Source organism: Nilaparvata lugens, chromosome 9 (assembly GCF_014356525.2).
Source record: "Nilaparvata lugens isolate BPH chromosome 9, ASM1435652v1, whole genome shotgun sequence".
NCBI lineage: Eukaryota > Metazoa > Arthropoda > Insecta > Hemiptera > Delphacidae > Nilaparvata > Nilaparvata lugens.
The window spans coordinates 21,752,152-21,774,425 of record NC_052512.1 but is presented as its reverse complement, the minus strand read 5'-3'; the positions used below and the strand labels follow the sequence as shown (position 1 = coordinate 21,774,425).

The 22,274-nt window shown below is 35.4% G+C and overlaps 2 protein-coding genes across 3 annotated transcripts in view; one reads left to right on the top strand and one right to left on the bottom strand.

Moving 5' to 3' along the window:
• The window catches only part of LOC111059875 (MATH and LRR domain-containing protein PFE0570w-like), an 82,633-nt gene extending 72,320 nt beyond the window's left edge, over window positions 1–10,313 (bottom strand). For both annotated transcript variants that reach the window (XM_039435628.1, XM_039435630.1), the window contains exon 1: window positions 10,008–10,313. In XM_039435628.1, the coding sequence (XP_039291562.1) occupies window positions 10,008–10,070 (63 nt within the window). In that variant the 5' untranslated portion in view covers window positions 10,071–10,313. The remainder of the gene's footprint in view (window positions 1–10,007) is intronic.
• Window positions 10,314–12,571: 2,258 nt separating this feature from the next.
• The window catches only part of LOC111059876 (V-type proton ATPase subunit G), a 28,950-nt gene continuing 19,247 nt past the window's right edge, over window positions 12,572–22,274 (top strand). The window contains exon 1 of the mRNA XM_039435627.1: window positions 12,572–12,828. Within this exon, the coding sequence (XP_039291561.1) occupies window positions 12,747–12,828 (82 nt within the window). The 5' untranslated portion in view covers window positions 12,572–12,746. The remainder of the gene's footprint in view (window positions 12,829–22,274) is intronic.

Genomic DNA, 22,274 nt, shown 5'->3' with positions numbered 1-22,274 from the left:
AATAGACTCGATCAAAATAATCTTATTTGTTGACATGACATGGTATATCATAATATTCAAAGTTAGTAATTATTTTACAGCTTTAAGTGATGAGTGAGCGTTATTTTGTTATTCAAAATGGTTTGTAAACAATCCAAATTAGAACTTTTCTGTTTTCAAATATTTGGATTGAAAATTGGACCTGAATTCAAGTGTATGAAAAACCTACTTTTTGACCATTTATAGTGTATAAATCAAAATTTTGTTTTAGAAACAGTTTCTGTTAGTCCTTCCCCAATCATTTTGAAGAATTGTGTTCTGTTTATCAATAAATAAATAACGAGCGAAGCTGAGCGATAAGCTCGGTGCCCCGATATTTTCTATAAGGTAGGGTTTCATTATTTTTATGATGCGTGCCCATCAAGTATACATTTTCTCACATTTGAAAAACATATTTCATTCAATTCAATTCAGTTTATTTCCAAGAAGCATAATACACGAATAAGAAATACAATATACAACATATTTTGGAATCCCCCTACTAGACTATCCATCTGTGTGTAGGGGGGGGGGAGTTCCACTTTATACATAATAAGCTTAATCTGCTCTTAGAAGTGAATAATAGAGAATACACTTATATTATGGATGTATTATTAATATTCTGATTATAAAATGGATAATATTTTGTGCTGATGTATATTTAAGAATGAGTATGTAGGAATATGTATGTAGGAATAAGTTTACTTAATACATTGGTTGATTGAAAGAATAAAGAAGAAAAAACAATATTTTATTGACGACCACAGTGGCAGGGATTCAAGAAATTCTCAGAAGATAGAATGAAAGAAACCATAAACCAGAAAGGCAAAACAGTCAAATCGGTTATATCAATGATAAAATAAATACCAATCAATTGTCTGGAAACCTTGAAGTCGTGTTGGTCACCAAGCATAACGAGATTGGAGTAGTTCTTCTGAAGCTTCTCAACCAATCTGGTACAGCCACCTGTCCACCCTCTTCCTAAACACTACCAAACTAAATGCCTCTGCTTCCCTAATCACCCCAGGCACATTTCTGTACAATAAATGGGCCAGGCATGAAGGATTTGTCAATTCAGAGCCGTAAGTCAGCTGAGGTATCTCAAAGCTGTAATTGGTTCTGTGGCGAGTTGAGTAGCTATGGTTAACTGTTTCTCCCAGAAGTTCAGTTTTGTATTTTTTGATGTGGATCAAAAAGGTTATTTAAAGGATATTTAAAAGGTTATTGAGAATAAGATAAAAAATCTGGTGTGGCGCACTCACACAACTTTCCTTGCCGTTATGAAAATTGATCACCTGACGCTAGTGTTCCCGCGCATCTCAAGTCTACTATTCAAAGATTCGAGCCAGCTGGTGACAGGACAATAATGATGAAGAAATATTATAATAATCTTGATTGAAAAAAAAGTAATTTTAAAACAGTTGAGAAATATTTTTATCAAATGGAAAGATTTTCACGGAACTGTATAAACTATCATATGGGATACAAATTCAAAGGTGAACTGAGTTCATTAACATGAGTGAGTTTTTGATCTTAGAGAAAAGAAATAACACTTTTTAAGAGCAAATTATCATTCAACTGTGAATATTGTGATTCAAATGAATCAACTAGAACAGGTCACATCAGATACTTGTGGATGAGAAAACTGCGTGAGCTATTCTGTTCACAGAACTACTAGTTATTATTATTATCATATTGGAGGATTATTCTGAAGAAAGTATTATAATTTATTGATCTATTTCTAAAAATGAAATTAAACTGATTCATTGATGTCTTGAATATTCATTGACGTAATGAACGAAGAGCAAAATGGAAGGATGACGAGCTGGGTTGCCGGGATCAAAGGAGGAAAGGTGTGCAGCTCCGGTATCGTAGCAACGGGAAGCTGTTATTGATTGATTCCATGCCATGCGTGGCTCCTCATATTGCAGGTGGAAGAGTGCCTGCCGGAGGCGGAGAGGTCACGGAAATATTGCAATAGAGAGAGAGAGAGAGAGAGAGTGAGTGAGAGAATCGCAGTGTGGTAGATTACAGAGAGACCAAAGAGTAATGAAAGTCGAGCTGACAGACGCAGATATCGATTTTGTCAAACGATTATAGCAAGTGCTAGTACCGGCGTCGAAAGCTCAATAATAATTAAACGAGCGTTAGCGGGTTCTCACTTCAAATCAAATAATTTTTTATTTACCAATAAAACAATGCATTATGAACAACTTACAATATCCATCCAAAATTTCAGATAACAATTATTACTAGTAGTTCTGCGAACAGAAGACCTCGCTCATGATTACAACTTTCAAATTGATTATTATTATTAGCGTATGGGTTTGAATGAAATAAAACAATGCATTATGAACAACTTACAATATCCATCCAAAATTTCAGATAACAATTATCACTAGTAGTTCTGCGAACAGTAGACCTCGCTCATGATTACAACTTTCAAATTAATTATTATTATTAGCGTATGGCTTTGAATGGTGGGGAGACCCAAGGGTAGTTCCACCTCGCCGTATATAGTCCAAAGCTCCCTTATGGGAAACCGGACACTAAGGTTATAGTGAGCACAATACTTCAAATGTACACTTTTCACTTCGGAATAAAGTTCATTTTGATGTTAAAAAGTCCAAACATATAAAAAACCGAAAACCACTAAGTCAAATTTAAAAAATAATAAATTTATAGCACGTTACAATTTTGTCATGGCAACTTTTCAAATTAATGAGAAGGGCCATAAAGAAAGTACAGTATAAATTGTGTTTAATGTTATTATATGTTTCCCATTGAAAGTGCTCGAGACATTGTTTCCAGGACACCGGACTTATAAATGTTCTCAAGGAGGTACCTTTACATCGTCTCCATATTTAAAATATTTACATATGTTACAACTTTTCTAATAATTCATTATAAAAAATCTGTCAAACTGACGGAAAAATGGAATATGCAGTTGGCAATTTAGACGATGAATCGTCTCACAGACGATAGTCAGACAGAAAATAATTCTAGATAATATGGTTTTGTTGGTGACAATGACAGGAGGTTGCTAATGTTTTTCATGAAAAGTTGATTTAATGTTATGGCTTGTTATGCTATGCATAATTTTAGCTAACTAAGCGGTGATGCCTCCGGCCGGCTCCGGCAAAATCTGTTGAGCTCTCTATTTTTCATGCGTTTTGTATGTAATTAAGGATTATTTTTTCAAGGCTGCATTTGTCAATTATAGACTTATTCTAAATCTTACTCTTCGAAATAAAATTTTCTATAAGTTCTGTAAGAAAATATTTTGTGTTCATTGTACATTTGACATAGTAAATCTGCTTCAAACCTTGAACAAACTTTTTTTTCGGGACCAAGTTTCGCGTATTTCTTCACATATCTTAAAAATTACTGTAGCTAACGGTCTGGAAACGGCTTTATTCAATTCCTCAGTTCATTTTACATAAAGTACGCTAAATTGAACGTAGAGGAGGAGGAGTAGAAGGAGGATTGATTGATTTATTTGTTTTATTTCTTTTGCCAGGTCCACCTATGACTAACATCGAATTACAAAAAAATATATTACAAAATCGAATCACAGGTATAAATAAGAAATGAAATTACTTCATGTTTTTTGAGTAGTATAATGATTATTATGTTCTCAGAATGAATACTTTTACATACGGATGTGAGCATCGAAAAAGTAAAAAAATCATCAAGGTATTTGATGAAAGATTATAATATTATTGTTGATCATGAGCGTGTTGTCGCTCGCCGCCATCAGCACAGCACACTCTGCAAAAGCAGCTAAGCCTACCGACCGCTTGCCTTCATTCACAAACATTATTTTACCCTCGTTGGTCCAAACATTTCGTACACCGTATTTTATAATTGTGTCTGTGTATAGAGCCATCCGCCTCTTGGTAAGGCTTCACGAATAAGGACGCCGCTTCCCCCGTCAGTTTGCGCTATGCAGAGACACTAGCGGCCGAACATTGATTGAACGGGGTCGTGGATCAGCAGGTCGAACACGGCCGACACTATAAGATTAGTCGATTAGTAAGATTGGAAGAGGAAGAGGAGAAAAAGGAAAAGAAGGAGGAGGGGGAGGTGAATGAGGAGGTGGAGAAGAAGAAGGATGAGAAGGAGGTGGATGAGGAGGAGAAGGTGGAGGAGGAGAGGAAGGGGAGAAGAAGGGGAAGGAGGAGGAGGAGGTGAATGAGGAGAAGGAGAAAGGGGTGAGAGGGAGGGGAGAAGAAGGAAAAGAAGGAGGAGGAGGTGAATGAGAAGGATGATCATGAGGAAGAGGATTTGAGAAAGAGGAGGTAGATGAGTAGGAGGAGGAGGAGGAGGGGAAGGGGAGAAGAAGGAAAAGGAGGAGGAGGTGAATGAGGAGAAGAAGAAGGAGGAGGAGAAGAAGGATGAGGAGGAGAAGGTGGATGAGGAGAGGAAGAGAAAAAGGAGGAGGAGGTGGAAAAGGAGGAGGAGAATGATGAGGATGAGGAGGGGGAGGAGGAGGACGAGGAGGAAGAGGAGAGGAAGAGGAGAAGGAGGAAAAGAAGGGAGAGGAGGTGAATGAGGAGGTGAATGAGGAGGAGGAGTGGGAGGTGGATGAGGAGGAGAAGGGGGAAGAGGATCATGAGGAGAAGGATCATGAGGAGGAGGAGGTAGATTAGGAGGAGGAGAGGAAGAGGAGAAGGAGGAAAAGGAAAAGGAGGAAGAGGAGAAGGAGGAAGAGGAGGAGGAGGAAGAAGATGAGAAGGTGATGAGCAATGAGATGATAAATACTGTAGATTGTTGAGAGGAAGAGGGTAACAGATAATCTATAATATGTTAATAAAAGAAAGAATTGGCTTATACACGTACGGGAGAAGGAATTCACGAATGACGACCTATCATCACGTCTCAACTACTCAACTGATCAACTTTAAATTTTGCATAAGATTCTCAACTTACCGAGGACGGTTATAGGCTTATTTTGAATCCTTCAAGATTCTAGCAGGTCAAGTTTTCAGTTTGTCAAGCTTTCAATTGAACCCTTGAAGAGCACGGGTTACCTGCCAGTATAAAATAATTCATAATAATTGTTCCAATCCAATCACAAAATATTGTCTTGGTCAAATTGGCCTCCCTTAGCAAGATAGGTAGGCCTACTTTGATTAAACAAGCAATCCACTTGAAGCAGTTTTGTAGAAATTTCATGGTTGATGCCATCGAACATCCGTCCTTATCACTATTGTTTGTTATGCAAAAAGTTCATAAAGATTGATAAAGTTCAATCAGCCGCCATTTTGAACACCCATAGAACACCCACAAGTACCCATAGAACATTTTTATTGATGTCACCTGTCTTGTTTTGAAAGGCCCTTTAAAATGATGTACCACACAATGAGTGTTTACATTAAAAATATTCGAGTTACAATCCCTAAGTCACCACCTTATGAGGGGTTGAAGTTCAATTGTACGTTAAAAGGTAGAGTATTCAACCAATGATGAATCCTGAAAGTTACAGTAGCCTATATTATATCTACAACAGTCTTCAACTTATGAAGGGTTGCCATACTTACCACTCACTCGGTATCATATTAAGAGTAGGCATATCCAAGAAGAGTGAGTAAAAATACAAGTACAACGCTGCAATATAACAGTACTGAGAACTTCCACTTCCAAAATAGTTATTTTCCTACAGTTACGTTGAAAAGTGGCCATTGCTGCACTTATTACAGAACGCAAAAAGGGAAAAATTTTTCCTGCACTCCAGATTTGCAACATGGCAACGCAAAATACTTAGTAGGTTATATGGAGCAACAGTGCAGCAAAATCAAAATGAAGTTGGTAACAGTGACTGCTGTGGCTGCTATAGTGAGCAGAGGTGCAACGAAGCACAACGAGCACAGCATTATAGTTATTTGTGCAACTAGTGCGCAAAGTGACAGTTTGCTGCACCGAAAGAAACGTTTACGCCCGAGCCGTAGGCGAGGGCGGAATGGTTTCTTGAGTGCAGCAGAGGAACTTTGCGCACGTATTTCACATTAAGTTTTTCCTACAGTTACCATTGAATATGAAAAGTGGGTAATTATGGGTAAAATTGCCTGAAATGCATCAAATGTTTTTCTGTGTAATTTTATTATTGATAAAAACCTTAATCCTAAAATCCTAAAGTCCTCGTTGTCGTTGGTTATAATATATAATAGTAATAATTAGCGCGTTGTGCTTCGTTGCACCTCTGCTCACTATAGCAGCCACAGCAGTCACTGTTACCAACTTCATTTTGATTTTGCTGCACTGTTGCTCCATATAACCTACTAAGTATTTTGCGTTGCCATGTTGCAAATCTGGAGTGCAGAAAAATTTTTCCCGCACTAGAGCGGAAAAGTGATTCTTTGCGTTCTGTAATCAGTGCAGCAATGGCCACTTTCCAACGTAACTGTAGGAAAAGTATATATCATAACCAAGGACAGCGACAGCACAGTGCCACCACAGCACACACCACACAGCCGCTTCGCCATTCAAAAACATTTGATGGATTTCAGGCAATTTTACCCATAATTACTCACTTTTCATATTCAATGGTAACTGTAGGAAAAATTTAATGTGAAATACGTGCGCAAAGTTCCTCTGCTGCACTCAACAAACCATCCCGCCCTCGCCTACGGCTCGGGCGTAAACGTTTCTTTCGGTGCAGCAAACTGTTACTTTGCGCACTAGTTGCACAAATAACTATTGCGTTGCCATGTTGAAAATCTGGAGTGCAGAAAAAAATTTTCCCGCACTAGAGCGGAAAAGTGATTCTTTGCGTTCTGTAATCAGTGCAGCAATGGCCACTTTTCAACGTAACTGTAGGAAAAATTAATTACCCACATTCTAATATAAAGAAGTTTTATTGGATTTTTCTTAAAGTGAAAAGGACTTTGAGCACCATAGTGAGGTCCGTGTTATAATAACAGTGGAGAAAGATAGGAAAAAACGTTGCCGATCATCTGTCTTGTCAATGCCTTCTATAGACGGTAGCAGATACAGGTTTATGATGTAAAATTAACTGTTCATTCTTGTTTAAAATAATCAATTTTATTTTAATATATTTCTCAATAATATCATAATGAATTTTCGTAATTGAGATGAAATATTTTGTTAATAAGTGATTAATTTTACATTGTTAAGAGACAATTTGGCAACAGAGCAAAGCGAGAGATAGATAGCGCTATCCGCTTTGTTGTATGATAGACAAGAATAGCAATACCATTGCTATTATAACTTGGACCTCACTATACAGCAGAACTTCTCGACACATTCACGACATAATATTATGGTCACTTTCACCGAAAATCAAAATGGTGGATTAGGGTAATGAAATACTTGATAAATGAGTCAGAACTTCTTCAAATACATCTCGAAAGTCTTTCGAACGAATATCATAGGCTCTAGACCAACATTTAGATGAACATTTCTTTCTTTATACTCGAAATATATCTTAATGTAAGTCGGAAAAGTAGCCTTCTCCTGATTTGGCCAAAGTTTCTTCAATAGTTATTTCTACTACTTGAAAATATATTTTTATAAGCTTGATGAAGATTTTTTGATAGTTCAAAAATATTTATTTAGCGTATGGCAGATACACAACACATATAAAGCTCATGAGTCTCAAATGTCTACATAATTATACACAAAATATTTACAGATGGAATTAATAATAGAGAATGCATTTATTCAAATGCTAATTAATATATAATTATTATTCAACGAAAATCCTAAATAAATGCTGTAAATCACCCCGAAGACTTCTGCTACTGCAGACATTGACAACAGGGTTAACAGCTAGATGGAAATTCCATGAGAACTACAATAGTAGTTCTACTAGTAGAGAACATCTATAATAGTAGTTCTCATCGAATTTCTATAGTTCTACTAGTAGAGAACTACTATACTAGTAGTTCTCATCGAATTTCCATCTAGCTGTTAACCCTGTTGTCAATGTCTGCAGTAGCAGAAGTCTTCGGGGTGATTTACAGCATTTATTTAGGATGTTCGTTAAATAATAATTATATATTAATTAGCATGTGAATAAATGTATTCTCTATTCAATTCCATCTGTAAACTAGTTGGCCGCTATGGCTTCGTATAAAATGAGCGCTGCTATCCAGAGATTGTCAGTTTGGTGTAAGGGTAAGCATTCCTGACTAGCAATTGGGAGGTACCGGGTTCGATTCCCGGGCTGGCAAATAATTTTTGGATAGTAGTTCTCATAGAATTTATATCTAGCTGTTAACCCTGTTGTCAATGTCTGCAGTAGCAGAAGTCTTCGGGGTGATTTACAGCATTTATTTAGGATTTTCGTTAAATAATAATTATATATTAATTAGCATGTGAATAAATGCATTCTCTATTTAATTCCATCTGTAAACTGGTTGGCCGCTATGGCTTCGTATAAAATGAGCGCTGCTATCCAGAGATTGTCAGTTTGGTGTAAGGGTAAGCATTCCTGACTAGCAATTGGGAGGTACCGGGTTCGATTCCCGGGCTGGCAAATAATTAATTTTGGATAAATTAAATTAGGTTTTTGGAAGGTGAGAATATTGATACTAATGGGCACGCATAATAATACCATGACTGCAAAACAAAATATTGAAACCAAAGACCTTAAAGCTGCGATTAGACCAAAGTTATTAACAAAATGTTAATAGCTCAATCCTTATAGATTATATTAGATTGAACATAACTTATCATACACATGACGAAGATGTGTGTTTGTCAACATCTGTTCAATTTAATAGAATCTATAAAAATTAAGTTATTAACATTATGTTAATAACTTTGGTGTAAACCCAGCTTAAAGATGCATACCTCTTCAAGGTCTTTAATTGAAACTATGGACCTTATACAAATACAGTAATAGACTGGCTTCTCCACACATCTGTGTAATCACTTGTCAGCTGATTTATGATGAATAATTCTATAGTCTGATTTTTACTCTAATATTGGCGTATGAAGGAGGCTCCTTTTTCCTTTCATATTAGGTATCCTTGAAATGCAAAATTTCCAAAAACCTTTTATATACGTCGACGCACAATTAAAAAAGGAACATACCTTTCAAATTTCATGAAAATCTATTACCGCGTTTCGCTGTAAATGCGCAACATTCAAACATTTAAACATTAAGAGAAATGTTAAACCGTCGACTTGAGTTTGTCTGACTTCTCAGGGCCGGTTTCCGAGATCGGGATTTAGCTAAGTTCTAAACTTCAAACAGCTGGAGTCAGAAAATTGGCTTTCTGAAACGGGGCGTAGTCGTAGTCACCGGCAAAGTAACGTTTAAATTAAATCTCGAAAAACTAGAAAGTTTAACACAAAATAAAATGAAGATAAAATAATGTAAAGTTTAAACTATTTAGGAATGTTAAATTTCTTCAATGAAAAACGTTTCTAATTATAGAAATGAAAAAAAAAATGTCACAAAAACTGTGACTATGCCCCGTTTCGGAAAGCCAATTTTCTGACTCCAGCTGTTTAAAGTCTAGAACTTAACTAAATCCCGAGCTCGGAGACCGGCCCTTAATGATAGCTTTTTCTGGCCAAAGTGTATTAACCAGTAATTGAATTTTCTGCTTAGATATGTGTTTTTGACAAAGGTTTCGAAACTTTTCCAGGAGAAAACAACTTTACCCACCCACAGCGACCTGGGAAGCAGTCTTGTTTGGAAGTCATTCACCAAAACCTACCTCAACGAATTCCATTGAAGAGTGGCTACGGTCTTTTCATTTCACTCTTCTGCGCAATACATCGTACAAAAAACAGCAGGACTTAGAATAACTAGAAGATGAACATACAGATATATCTTATATATTTGAACTTCTAGGTACAGAGGTACATCATCAACCATTACTCATATTATGCACATCCACAGAACAATCAATAATAATCTATAATAAGTTAGTTATCTGGAGTATTGTAAAAACACGTAGGATAATTTTTGCTGGTTGCATTTCAAAAATTACAAAGTTCAATTATTAACTTACCTGTGGATCTTGATTGTTGATGTCTGCCCGTTGACTGTGATTCGTATCTTCTGAATTGGACATTCCAACAAGTGTTGCCGAGCGCCGGCTGCACGAGACACGTTTCTGTAGGCCTAGTCTACTGTAGCAATGATTGAATAGAAAATGAACTGGCTCTATTGTGCAAGATCAGGGCACCGGAGAACCGGAGGTCTTCCCATGGCTCCCTCATGCGCATCAATAACTTATATTTAATTCCGATGTCAATAATTCAACCCGGGGCAGTCTTGCACATGCGCTTATCAGGTGCGAGACCTGGGCCAATTTATTTTCAGACCTCAGACCCCCAAACCCCCAGACACCGCCGGGCAAATATCAAAAGTCAATAATCTGGAAGCAGTCATTCCAACACTACAGTTCAAAACAATTCCTAATAAGTGAATCGAATGTAATGATATTCGTTGATACAACATGTAATATTATATTATTGATACCACATCTAATATTATCTAATATTACTGGAATATCGTGAGCTTTTCCGAGCCAAATCTCTAAGATGCATCTTGAAAATACAATTCTACGACGTGGGTAGCGTCCGAAATAATTGTCTCCGTATCCACGCATACATAGAGCTACAGGTGGGAATTTTGAGAACCTGGAAGGTTGATTGATACTGTTTATCTCAAAGACAGGATTACGATTACAGAATAATATTGGAATCACTACAACTGCAATGATCTAGTATTCTTATATAACTGAAATTGATACTGCAGTATTGCTACAGTGAGGTCCACGTTAAAATGACAGTACTTGATTAACGTTGGTGTTGTGTTGTTATACTTATCTTTCAATTGACAACCCATGTACTGAAAATTTGCAGGGAAATTAGTTCAGGAATTTATGCACTTAGATGGCTAGCACCTATTTGCAACCCAGTAACTTTGAAATCTGCTTATTTTGTCCCTATATACGCACATATTGCATATGGAATTGAAGTGTATGGAGGGACAAGTATAGCTAATTCAAACAAGATAATCAAACTACAAAAAATAAGTGAGAATAATCTTGAAAATTGATGATGATAACAGTCATGTAGGTAATTTTCCAAGAAACTAGGATTTATGACTGTGTATTACATTTTTACAGAACAATTTTACATGTAAAAACTAAAGTCGTGTTCACACTGAACAGTTGAGGAGCTCAGGGACAAAAAATTTTCAAAGTTTGGACAATCATTGTTTGTCAAACAAAAAGTTAGTGTTTTTCCAAACATTTCCAGTGTTTGTTGTGAAACATGAAAACCTGAACTCCTCACTTACAATATTTTGTATGGTGACACGTCCACACTGGCCATAAGCAAACATCGTTTGTCAAACATAATTTGCCCAAACTGTTTCAAAAAACGTGTTTGTCGAACATTTGTTCAGTATGGACACGACTTAACGAGCACTTATTCAATAAGCAATCAAATGTTCACAATAACCATACAAGATATAGAAATGATTTTATTATAATGGAACATGGAAGAGAAAAACTCAAACAAAATCCAGCATTTATGAGGTAATTCCGGAGTAGCATCAGAAGCGAGACGAAAAAGGCAAGATTCAAAATCAATTTGAAAAAGTACCTTATACTGTAGTTGGAGACTTAGAGTTTTGAAGAATTATGTCAGGGGATTTAGGGATACAGTACCCACCTTGATTGTTATTTTTCTTTTTTGTTGTTGCGTTTCTTCCTATCTTTCTGGATTATGTTTAATATTACAAGTAGTGTTTATAGAGATGACACATTCAAGTAAAATATACATCGAATGTCTTGAGTAAAGAGATTGATTGATCACATTAGCTGCTGAACCCAAAGTGTGCAGCCTTATAAAATCTTATTCAATAAAAACTAAGATCGATAACATAATTTTAAAAAATGCCAATCTCAGAAAAAATCTTAATAGCTCTACTGGAGTAAAATTATAATATTCATCCCAATTTCTGGATACACAATCAAGTTTCTCCTCCATTGAGAGGAATACAAGTTGGCAATTAAAAGAGAACCAGTTTGAGGTATAATTGCATTTTTAAAGCATTATTATTAATTCAAAATCATACTATTCAAGTAATTATTATTGGCATGAACAAATATTATGGCTATACAGGTAAGGTTGAGGATCCCAGTCAAATTGACATACATGTTTGAAAAGGCGGAGTTCTTTAAAAGGTTAGGTTTCCAAGTTGCAATCGTTCAACTGAGAACTAATTCAGTTATTTGGCTCCAAAGTGAATTCTGCCCGATTCATAAAACAATCCGAAATCAATTCATGAAACAAAATATTATAATAATTTATTGACACTACTTGCAATAAATTCTTCGATTAACTAAATTAGGTCTACTCTTTGCTCGAGCAATTTAAAAGATTCACTGTCAGACAAACTGCGCCCAGAAGCACTCTGCTTATCTATTGTGTTATCAATGATCATATCCACTGATTAATGATTTTTAATTAAAACATATATAATAATTATTAATTATTATTATAATATACAAATTTGCACTACAACTCATTCCTCTTCAAATATTTTTAGAATGAAAGTTGACTTTGTTAGGTTGGCAGTAGATCATATGACTGATTCGACATCACTTGAAGTCATATGATCGATTTTGACTGAATTTCTGGTTTCTGCTTTGCTCTGCATACAGTAAAGACATTATTCTTTAACTTGTCTGACAAACTTGTACTATAAAGAGGTATTAATTTTTAAAAACATAATGGCTAGTCAAACTCAAGGTATCCAACAATTGTTAGCAGCAGAGAAAAGGGCAGCTGAAAAAGTAGCTGAGGCCAAGAAGAGTAAGTAAATTTATTAGCCTACTATTAGTTTCACATTGCTATCATTAGAAACGTTCTATTAAAAAATTTAAAGTTTATTAATTGGTCACGCTCCTAATAAATTCATTCTTATTCATATATACATATTGATTTTTAAATGAATAATACTATTTTGGGTTCTGGTACATCTATTGGTCAATTTTAAAGTTTCATACTTTTAGGCGTGGCATGCAATTTATTGATATAAGGCTCTTGCAAGTACTTTAACTGTCAATCGCACAATCTATATAGGCTTTTTGGGCAATAATTTATAGTCTAAAATTGAAGTTGTTTCAACCAAGAAACAATTTGTAAACTTTCTAACTAAGAATTCTATAGCCAAATGTCAAAGCTAATTTTTCTGTAAGTTTCAATTTTTTATGTAAGTAATATTTTCTTGCCTGACATTTGAATTCCACTATCTAAATAGCTATAATCTTGTCTGAAATATCAATATTATTATGTGGTACATTGATGGGTGTGTCAAAATGAAGACACATGACCTTTGACGTTAAGCCTTAACGTCTGCATGTGATCAAAAATAGAAAGTGTGATGAAACTAAATTAATGCTTCAAAATCTAGCTAACCTAATTGTTACTTCCTGTTTTCAAAATGAAACTACTAGCAATACCAATCTGTTTAGATTGAATTATATGTTCTTTTTTCTTTATAGATGAATATTTGATCAGTCACTTTGAGGTTAGTAAGATATGATGTTTAGGTTGAAGAAGCTAATAATTGACCGATCGAAGTGAGGTCGAAGATTCAGGTCGACGTTTTTAATTTTCTCTTTATGTATTCATGTTTATATGTTTCGCATTTACGGCGGAGCTTCTTCAATAGATTTTCATAAAATTTGACAGATGTATGTTCCTTTTTGAATTGCGCGTCGACGTATAATATGAAAGGTTTTCCTGAAATTTTGCATGTTGAGGATTCAAAATTCAAAAGGATTCATGTTGTGGATTATTAATTTATTTATTTATACGTGGATACAATAACAAATCATATAAATATGATTGAGAAGGAACAACAGGCTTGGCCCAAAACTATTCCATTCCCAAATTTTGATTACATGTCCAAAAAATAGGTTATGTTTGTTCTGTAAGAAGTTCAAGGTCAACTTTCGTCCAAAAATAAATATGAGATGCAAATTTTAAATTTAGAAAAATTAAAACACTAAATTATAGTTAAATATTACACTTAATTATCACTGCACATTGTATTAATTAAGTTATTTTATGAATTTTGAAGCAGCTTTTTACAAGATGGCGGATGTTGGTAAGGTTGCAGTTTCCTCAGCTCCCGATATTAGTAGCCTAGAGTTTTAAAATATAAAATGTGTAAAATGCAATAGAAACGTTCGGAATGGCATTCTTTGTAACAAATGAGATCTTGGAACCATTTTAGATGTGCTAATGTTGACGGAAAACAGTGAATGATGCTGTCCATCATGTAGGCCTAATGGTGATTCTAACCTTAATAATGTCACTACGGACTGTTCAGATTCTATTATACAGTCCTCAAAGGAAGAAAATGAACGTTTGATCGATGAAATTAGAAGACTCAAAGTGTTCTGTGAACAAAGTGACCATGAACTCTGCAAAAGATTAGTAAATGAGGAGCTATCTGATAATGACAATTCTACTAGATCTGACACAAGAAGATGGGAGACTGTTACTCGTAGGAAGAGATTTAAGTAACAACAGCAACAACAACCAAAAGGACTTCCCACTACTGAAAAACAGGTATGAATTACTTTATCAAAAAGACAGTAATCAGAGTGAAAGAACTGGGGAACAAATTAACCCTTGTAAGGTTAGCCTAAGTAGGCCTACTAGGAATTATACAAACAGTACTGCTACAAATATTAGTGGTAAGCCTGCTGTAAGGAAGTGCTATAAATCTTTGAACATTCAACTGTATTCTGATAGTCATGGTCGTAATGTGCATCATGAGGTTTTGAATAATAGTTCACAAAAGATGACTTCAGTAGTTAAACCTGGTGCAAAGCTGTGGTTCCCACTAATCCTACGTATGAGGCTGATGACTCCATTGTGATTATGGCTGGAACTAATGATGTGGCATCAAATGAAGCTCACTGTATTCGTACATCGATCAGACAAAAACTTGAAAAACTAAGGTCAGCAAATGTTATTGTTTTTTTCTGTGCCCCATCGTCACGATTTGCCAGACTGGTCCTGTGTAAATCAAGAAGTAAAAAAGACCAATGATGAAATCGAACAAGCATGCAGATACTTCAAAATACCACGTACAGAGACATAAGCAGAATAGGAAGGAGGTTTCATACAAACAACGGGCTCTACCTGAATAGTATTGGTAAGAAGCTCATTGGCAATCAAATTCTTAATTGTGTGAATAAATATTTAGATTGTAAAAATAAAGTTAGTCCTTATATCATTCCTCTTCAGCCATGTAATTTTTTATAGATAGCCTAGCTCTGTTAATAGGTCCAAAGATAGGAATGGATATGCAAACAATATTTAATCATGGGCCTAGGACTAAGGATAAATTAACAGTTTATGAAAATTTTTTAAACACTATATTTTGGAATGTCCAGGGTATATCAAACAAATTAGAATATATTTCCCTTTTATGTAATAACTACAATGCTAAGATAATTTCTGTTGCTGAACACTGGTTAACAAACGATGACTGTAGCTATCTCACAATACCTGGTTATGAACTTTGGTCCTTTTATGGAAGAAAAAATTCCATTCAATTGAAAAAAATTGCTGCTCCACCAGAGCAGCAATTTTTTTCAATTATTGGATTGGAATTCAAAGAATTAAGCATAGTAAAGAGACTTTCCATAGAAATGGTTTGTGAAGCTGCTGCAATTGAACTTCCAAATGAAAAAAAAAATTGTTTTGTCATTGTACAGACCCTATAATAATGATGTTAGTTTTTTAACAACTTTCTATTCTGTCTTAATGATATATTATGTGCCATTCATAAATGTAATTATAATTTAATAGTATGTGCTGATTTCAATGTCAATTTTAATGTAAATGATAATTTTAACAGAGATCTTTGTAATTTGTTTGAATGTTTTGGTATCCATATTACTACAAATGAAATCACTAGACCAGGTACACTGAATGAAGGCTACTGTATTGATAATGTTGTGACTGATATTTATGATTATCATGTGACCCAAGTTATCAATACACATCTGTCAGATCATCCAAATCTTTAATAAATTAATGTGAAAAATGACTCTCAAAGTTCTTCTACTGTAAACAAACAGCTAGTTTGGTTAGTTAATGATCAGAACACTTATTTATTTGTTAGCTTAATTTGTAACATAAACTGGAGTGTGGTGTATTTGCCTAATGATGAAAATGATGAGTTTAAGAAGTTTTTTGATTTGTATATGTCAGCTGTTAATGCTGCTTATCCTCTAAAAGTTAAAGTTCTTTTCTAAAATAAGTCTAAAAGTTAGTAAGCCAAAGTTGGATGATGGATGGTATACTGCTGATTTAGTAAAACTCAAACATAGTTGTGATAAATATTATAGCTTACTAAAAAATCTGGTGTGGTGCACTCGCACAACTTCCCTTGCCGTTATGAAATTGATCAACTGATGCTAGTGTTCCCGCGCATCTCAAGTCCACTTTTCTAAGATCTGAGCCAGCTGGTGACAGGACAATAACGCTGGAGACACACGAAGTCTGCTATCTCTTCATAGTGAATGATTTAATAGAATCAACAGTTGCCAACAGTTTGCAATTGGATAATCACATTCTCTCAAATTTCGAGCTTATTTTTAATTTTAGGTGAAAATGTTACTGAACATAAATTGTAGAGATTCTCATGCTCAATCTATTTCACTTGAAATTTTTTGTTTAAATTGTATCTGAAGCCTGATAATTGAGAATCTAAAATCAAACTTTGCATAGATGGGGCGGAGCTCCTGAAATTTTTACAGATATGGAACTTGTGGCAGTTGATAGAGCTCATCGATGACTATTTCAGGTATAACTTTAATCAAAATCGTTGGAGCCGTTTTCGAGTAAATCGCGAAACCCCCTGTTTTTGACAACATTTACGCCATTTTAGCCGCCATCTTGAATCGCATTTGATCGAAATTGTTCGTGTCGGATCCTTTTATTGTAAGGACCTTACGTTCCAAATTTCAAGTCATTCCGTTAATTGGGAGATGAGATATCGTGTACACAGACGCACATACACACACACACACACACACACACACACACACACATACAGACCAATACCCAAAAACCACTTTTTTGGACTCAGGGGACCTTGAAACGTATAGAAATTTAGAAATTGGGGTACCTTAATTTTTTTCGGAAAGCAATACTTTCCTTACCTATGGTAATAGGGCAAGGAAAGTAAATTCTTTAAAACTAATCAGCTTAGAGATAAATATAAAAGCTGTAAGAAAAAATATAGAATTGCTATGAAGAATGCAAAAATATTTTTTCTCAATAACAAAATAGAGGACTCAAAAAATAAAACTGAAGCTGCATGGAAGGTAGTTAAAATTCTTACAAATGTCAACAATAAAGCTATTGATTCACATGATGATAACAATGCTGATTTATTTAACAACTCCTTTATTGAAAAAGTTGAGGAAATTAGGATGTGCCAGTTAGCGAACTTCTCGGCTGGCTCTCACTACATCAATAAGTGCAATACGCCTAATGTAACATTCTGTTTCCAACCTGAGTGTGACTGCAGATTATGTGTACCAGAAAATAATTAGTCTTAGTAATTCAAGTTGTTTAGATATATATGGTATTAATTCTAAGGTCTTGAATATATCTGCCCCTTATATATGTGAAGTTCTGAGCTACCTTTTTAATGATTGTTTAGTTTGCAAGGGCATTTTTCAAAGTTTATTGAAAAATATTAAGTTAATACCTATACATAAAAAAGGTGATAAGGAAAACTTGAACAATTTCAGGCCAATATCAATTGTACCTGTGATATTCGAGGTATTCAAAGTATTCGAGGCCATAATGCAAGACCAGATATCAAATCATTTTGAAAGCTTTGGTATTTTTACTGAAAAACAATTTGGCTCCAGGCCATGTAGAAACACTAGTAACGCAGTTACAAGTTTAGTAAATAGTGTTGTTGATGATTTGGAAAAGGGTCTTTCTGTGAGCTTCAGGTCATATGATAATGTCTAAAGCTTTTGATACTGTTAAGCATAATATACTTGCTAAAAAACTTTCTTATTGTGGCTGCAATCCCAAATCAATCAATCTGGTTATGTCTACAAATTTGTAAATTTGTAGCTGAGTCAACTACAAGCAGAATTAATGAAACTCAAAAATCGAACTGTCAACGCGGTAATAGTACACTGTCTTCCATATTAATGGAAACTTGTGACAATGATGAATCATCTATCAGCTATAACGACTGTAATAATTGTGACAATTTAGATGCAATAATCTGCAACAATGAATATGAAGTGTCTCCAGCATCGGCTCTATTACCCGTTGATCCTCTAATAATGTCTTTGGACCAATCAATATAATTATGCTTCAAGAAGGTCTCTTCCAAATTCATTGTCCTCTCTTTCTCCTATTGCAGAAAATGAACTAAATGTTACAGATAGTTCGTACAATGATTTTTTAGGTTTCAATACTCCTCCTGGAGTAGCGGTGTTCAAGCTCCAGTAGTAGAGGATACTGCTGAATCAAATTTCCTGAGTTCTCAATCCAACGAAAGACACGGCAGAAATATGAATAATTTGATTTATGTACCATATCAGCAGAAAGCAAGAAGGAGAGCATCCAACATTAATGAGATCAGTATAATGCATTACAACATTCGCTCGAAAGATAATGAACTCACCCTTCAACTGGGAACAATGCAAAAGGATGGTGCATTACCGAAATTGGATTTTCTTTGTTTGTCAGAAACTTGGCTCTCTGAGCAGGAAACGGTTCAACTGCATAATTATAAACTCATATCTTTCTCAAATCGATCTGGTCAGCGAGGAGGGGGAGTGGCAATATTTGCTAGAAAAGGAATAGCATCGTCGGCTTCAGTCTTTGATTGCTCCCTTGAACTGGAATTTGAGAGTACTGCAATAGTGTTTGAGAAAAAGTTTCTTATTTTATGTTTATATAGACCACCCAGCGGTGATATTCTCCATTTCTTCTCTGATCTAGAGAGATACTTGGATCTGATTCAACAGAGATTCAAGGGAATCATTCTAGTTGGTGACTTCAATGTGAATTTCCTAGTTAATTCATCACACAAACAAGAATTGTGTGCACTTCTCTCTGCTTTTGGATTCACCGGCTTCATTGATACTCCTACAAGAGTCACATCACTCTCTGCGACCTTGCTCGATCTGCTTTCTCTCTTCAACAATTGAATACGTCTCATCGGGTGTACATTCTTTGGCTCTGTCTGATCATTATGCGCAACTAGTTACTGTGAAATTGCCGCATGGCCTAATGAACTACAACAGAGATGAGTTTCTTGTAAAGCGAGTTTTCTCGGCAGAAAATAGGACAAAGTTTGAACAGAGTTTGCAGAACTGTGATTGGAACTGTATACAACTTGTACCAGGGACCATCAATGATAAGTTGGCTGTATTCATGAAAATGTACTCTGCGGCTTTCAATGAAGCATTTCTTCTCAAGAAATTCAAAGTAAGGAAGAAATCAGAAACTGAAAAATGGTCTTGCCCTTATCTGAATTATTTATGTTCTTTTAAGAGAGATATTCAGCTGTTTACGAAACTATATCCCAATGATATTTTGTTGAAGCATAGATATAAGCAAATTTCTACTGAAATAAAGTCACAGATACGTTTATTAAGAACAGAATATGCCAGCAAACTGATTAGTTCATCAGAAAATAGGCCAAAAGCAATCTGGGATGTGATTAAAAAAGAGATAGAAGATAATAATAGAGTGAACAGCTATAAATTAAAATTAAATGAATCCTACACTGAGTCACCAAGTGAAATAGCCAATTTATTCAACATGTTTCTCGCTAAGGACAGACCACATATAATCGGAAAACGAGATGCAAATTATATGGACTTGTTAGAAAGGGCGAATTCAGGAAACTGTCAATTGAATGATGTGACAGTTGAATCTGTAGAGGATGTAAAGAAAAGGGTAAGATGTCGAGTGGTTTGGATGGTGTTCCATCACGAATAATGAAGGATTTCTTTCACTATGTGGCAGATACTGTGACTTACCTTTTAAACTTGTCTATGTCATCAGGAATCTTTCCATCCTCATTCAAGACTGCCAAAGTCAGGCCACTCCATAAAAAAGGATCAAAGGAGCTTATTGAAAATTTTAGGCCAGTTTCAATGCTATCATCATTTTCAAAAATCTTTGAAAGGTCAATTTATGATGAGCTTCACAGACACCTCCAAATGGGAAATGTACTGCATAAAAATCAATTCGGATTTAGAAGAAATAAGGCAACAGTTGATGCCATAAATATGCTTTTGGATGAGGTCTATCGTTCATTGGATGGTGGCGTGAAGGCGGCTGGATTCTTTGTGGATTTGAAAATGGCATTTGACATGCTCAGTCAGTCATGATATAATCTTCAATAAGCTGAGTAATTATGGTATCAGGGGGAACTTCCTGCAGCTGATACAGTCTTATCTGAGAGACAGGTTTCAAGTTGTGGAGTTGGAGATTCAGCAGGATCGAATTCAGAACTATCATCATCGCTCACAACCCCAGACTGTAAAGAGAGGAGTGCCACAAGGTTCTATTTTGGGGCCATTGCTCTTCCTTGTTTTCATCAATGACTTGCCCGCGAATGTCCTTTTGGCACAAACTATACTCTTTGCAGATGATGCAAATTTCATCATAACATCTGAGGAACCAGAGAGCTTGAAGACTAGTGCGGAAAATGTCTTGAGGGATGTTGAAATATGGTGCAGGGCTAATGAACTTCTAGTTAATGTCTCAAAGACAAGCTTCATTAACTTTTTTGATCAGAGAGCAACAAGAACACGCATCACTTCAATTTAGAATGTGTGATGCTGCTGTTGAACGGGTGGAGAACACTAAGTTTCTTGGCGTATTCATTGATCAGTGCCTGACCTGGAGACCACATGTAGAGATCCTTATAAAGAAATTAAAATCAGCTATTTACACTCTTCACAAATTGGTTAGGATGTCTGATGAGAAAGTTGTTACCATGGCTACTTTGAACCCCTTTTAGTTTATGGTATAGTTGCATGGGGGGGGGGGAGCTTCAATCCATGGACGTCGTGTCTTCCTCACCCAAAAGAGAGCCATCAGAGTGATGTTTCGAAAACCGCCACGCCATCCTTGCAGGGACTTATTTGTGTCAGCGGGCATTCTTCCGGTTCCCTGCCTGTACATTTATTTTTTGGCAAGTATGGCACTGAAATGTAGAAGTAGCTGGACGACTGGTGCAGACATTCGCTCTCACAACACACGCAACAGGGAGATCGTGAGACTGGATGCCTACAGAACCACGTTTTTTGAGGCGAGCCCACAGCATATGGCCAAAAAAGTGTATAATGCTATTCCAATTGAAATTGAAGAACTGAATTCTGAAATAGTCTTCAAGAAAAAATTGAAATTGTGGTTAAGTAGAGATGTTTTTATGACATTGGTGATCTTTTGATTCAGTAATTTATTATTAGAATATTGTGATTAAGTAAAAACTTGAAATTTAAATTAACTGTATGATCTTTACTTTTCAAGTAATTGAGACTTTTGATTCCACTGTTTTTAGTTTATTCAACTACAATAATTCCATCTGTGATATTAAATTTGTTTTTTAATTATATAGACTATATTACATGTATATTGAGGTGACATTTGTAATGTATTTATGATATGTATTGTTTGATGAAATGTTTATGACCTGTGTTAATATTGTATTATATACGATGCATAACATAAAAAATAAAATTGAATTGAATTGAATGTCATATTTAGAGGACCGCAACCAGTTTGTTTATAAAGATGGTCAATTCTGTAAGGGCAGAAAGGTTCATTATGGGGTCCCTCAAGGCTCCATACTTGGACCAATACTCTTTAATATATATATATATATATATATATATATATATATATATTAACGACATCATTTGTAACATAGAAGGTAATCATAAAGCAGGATTTCTCTTTGCTGATGATTTTGGTCTCAAAGTTAGTTGCAAATCCAAATCCAAATCCAAAAGAATGTTCTATTACAAGAGCGTATTGTACGAACAATTTGTAGAGCACCACACCTAGCACATTGTAAACCGCTATTCCAACAATTAAATATATTGTTTTTACCAGCAATGTTCATTCTGGAATCGGCCTGTTTGAATTGTTTGTGAGGAATGAGGAAATCCATGAGCATAACACTCGCCAAACACAGATGATCCATATAGAGCAGGTGACATCAACCCTAGCCAGGA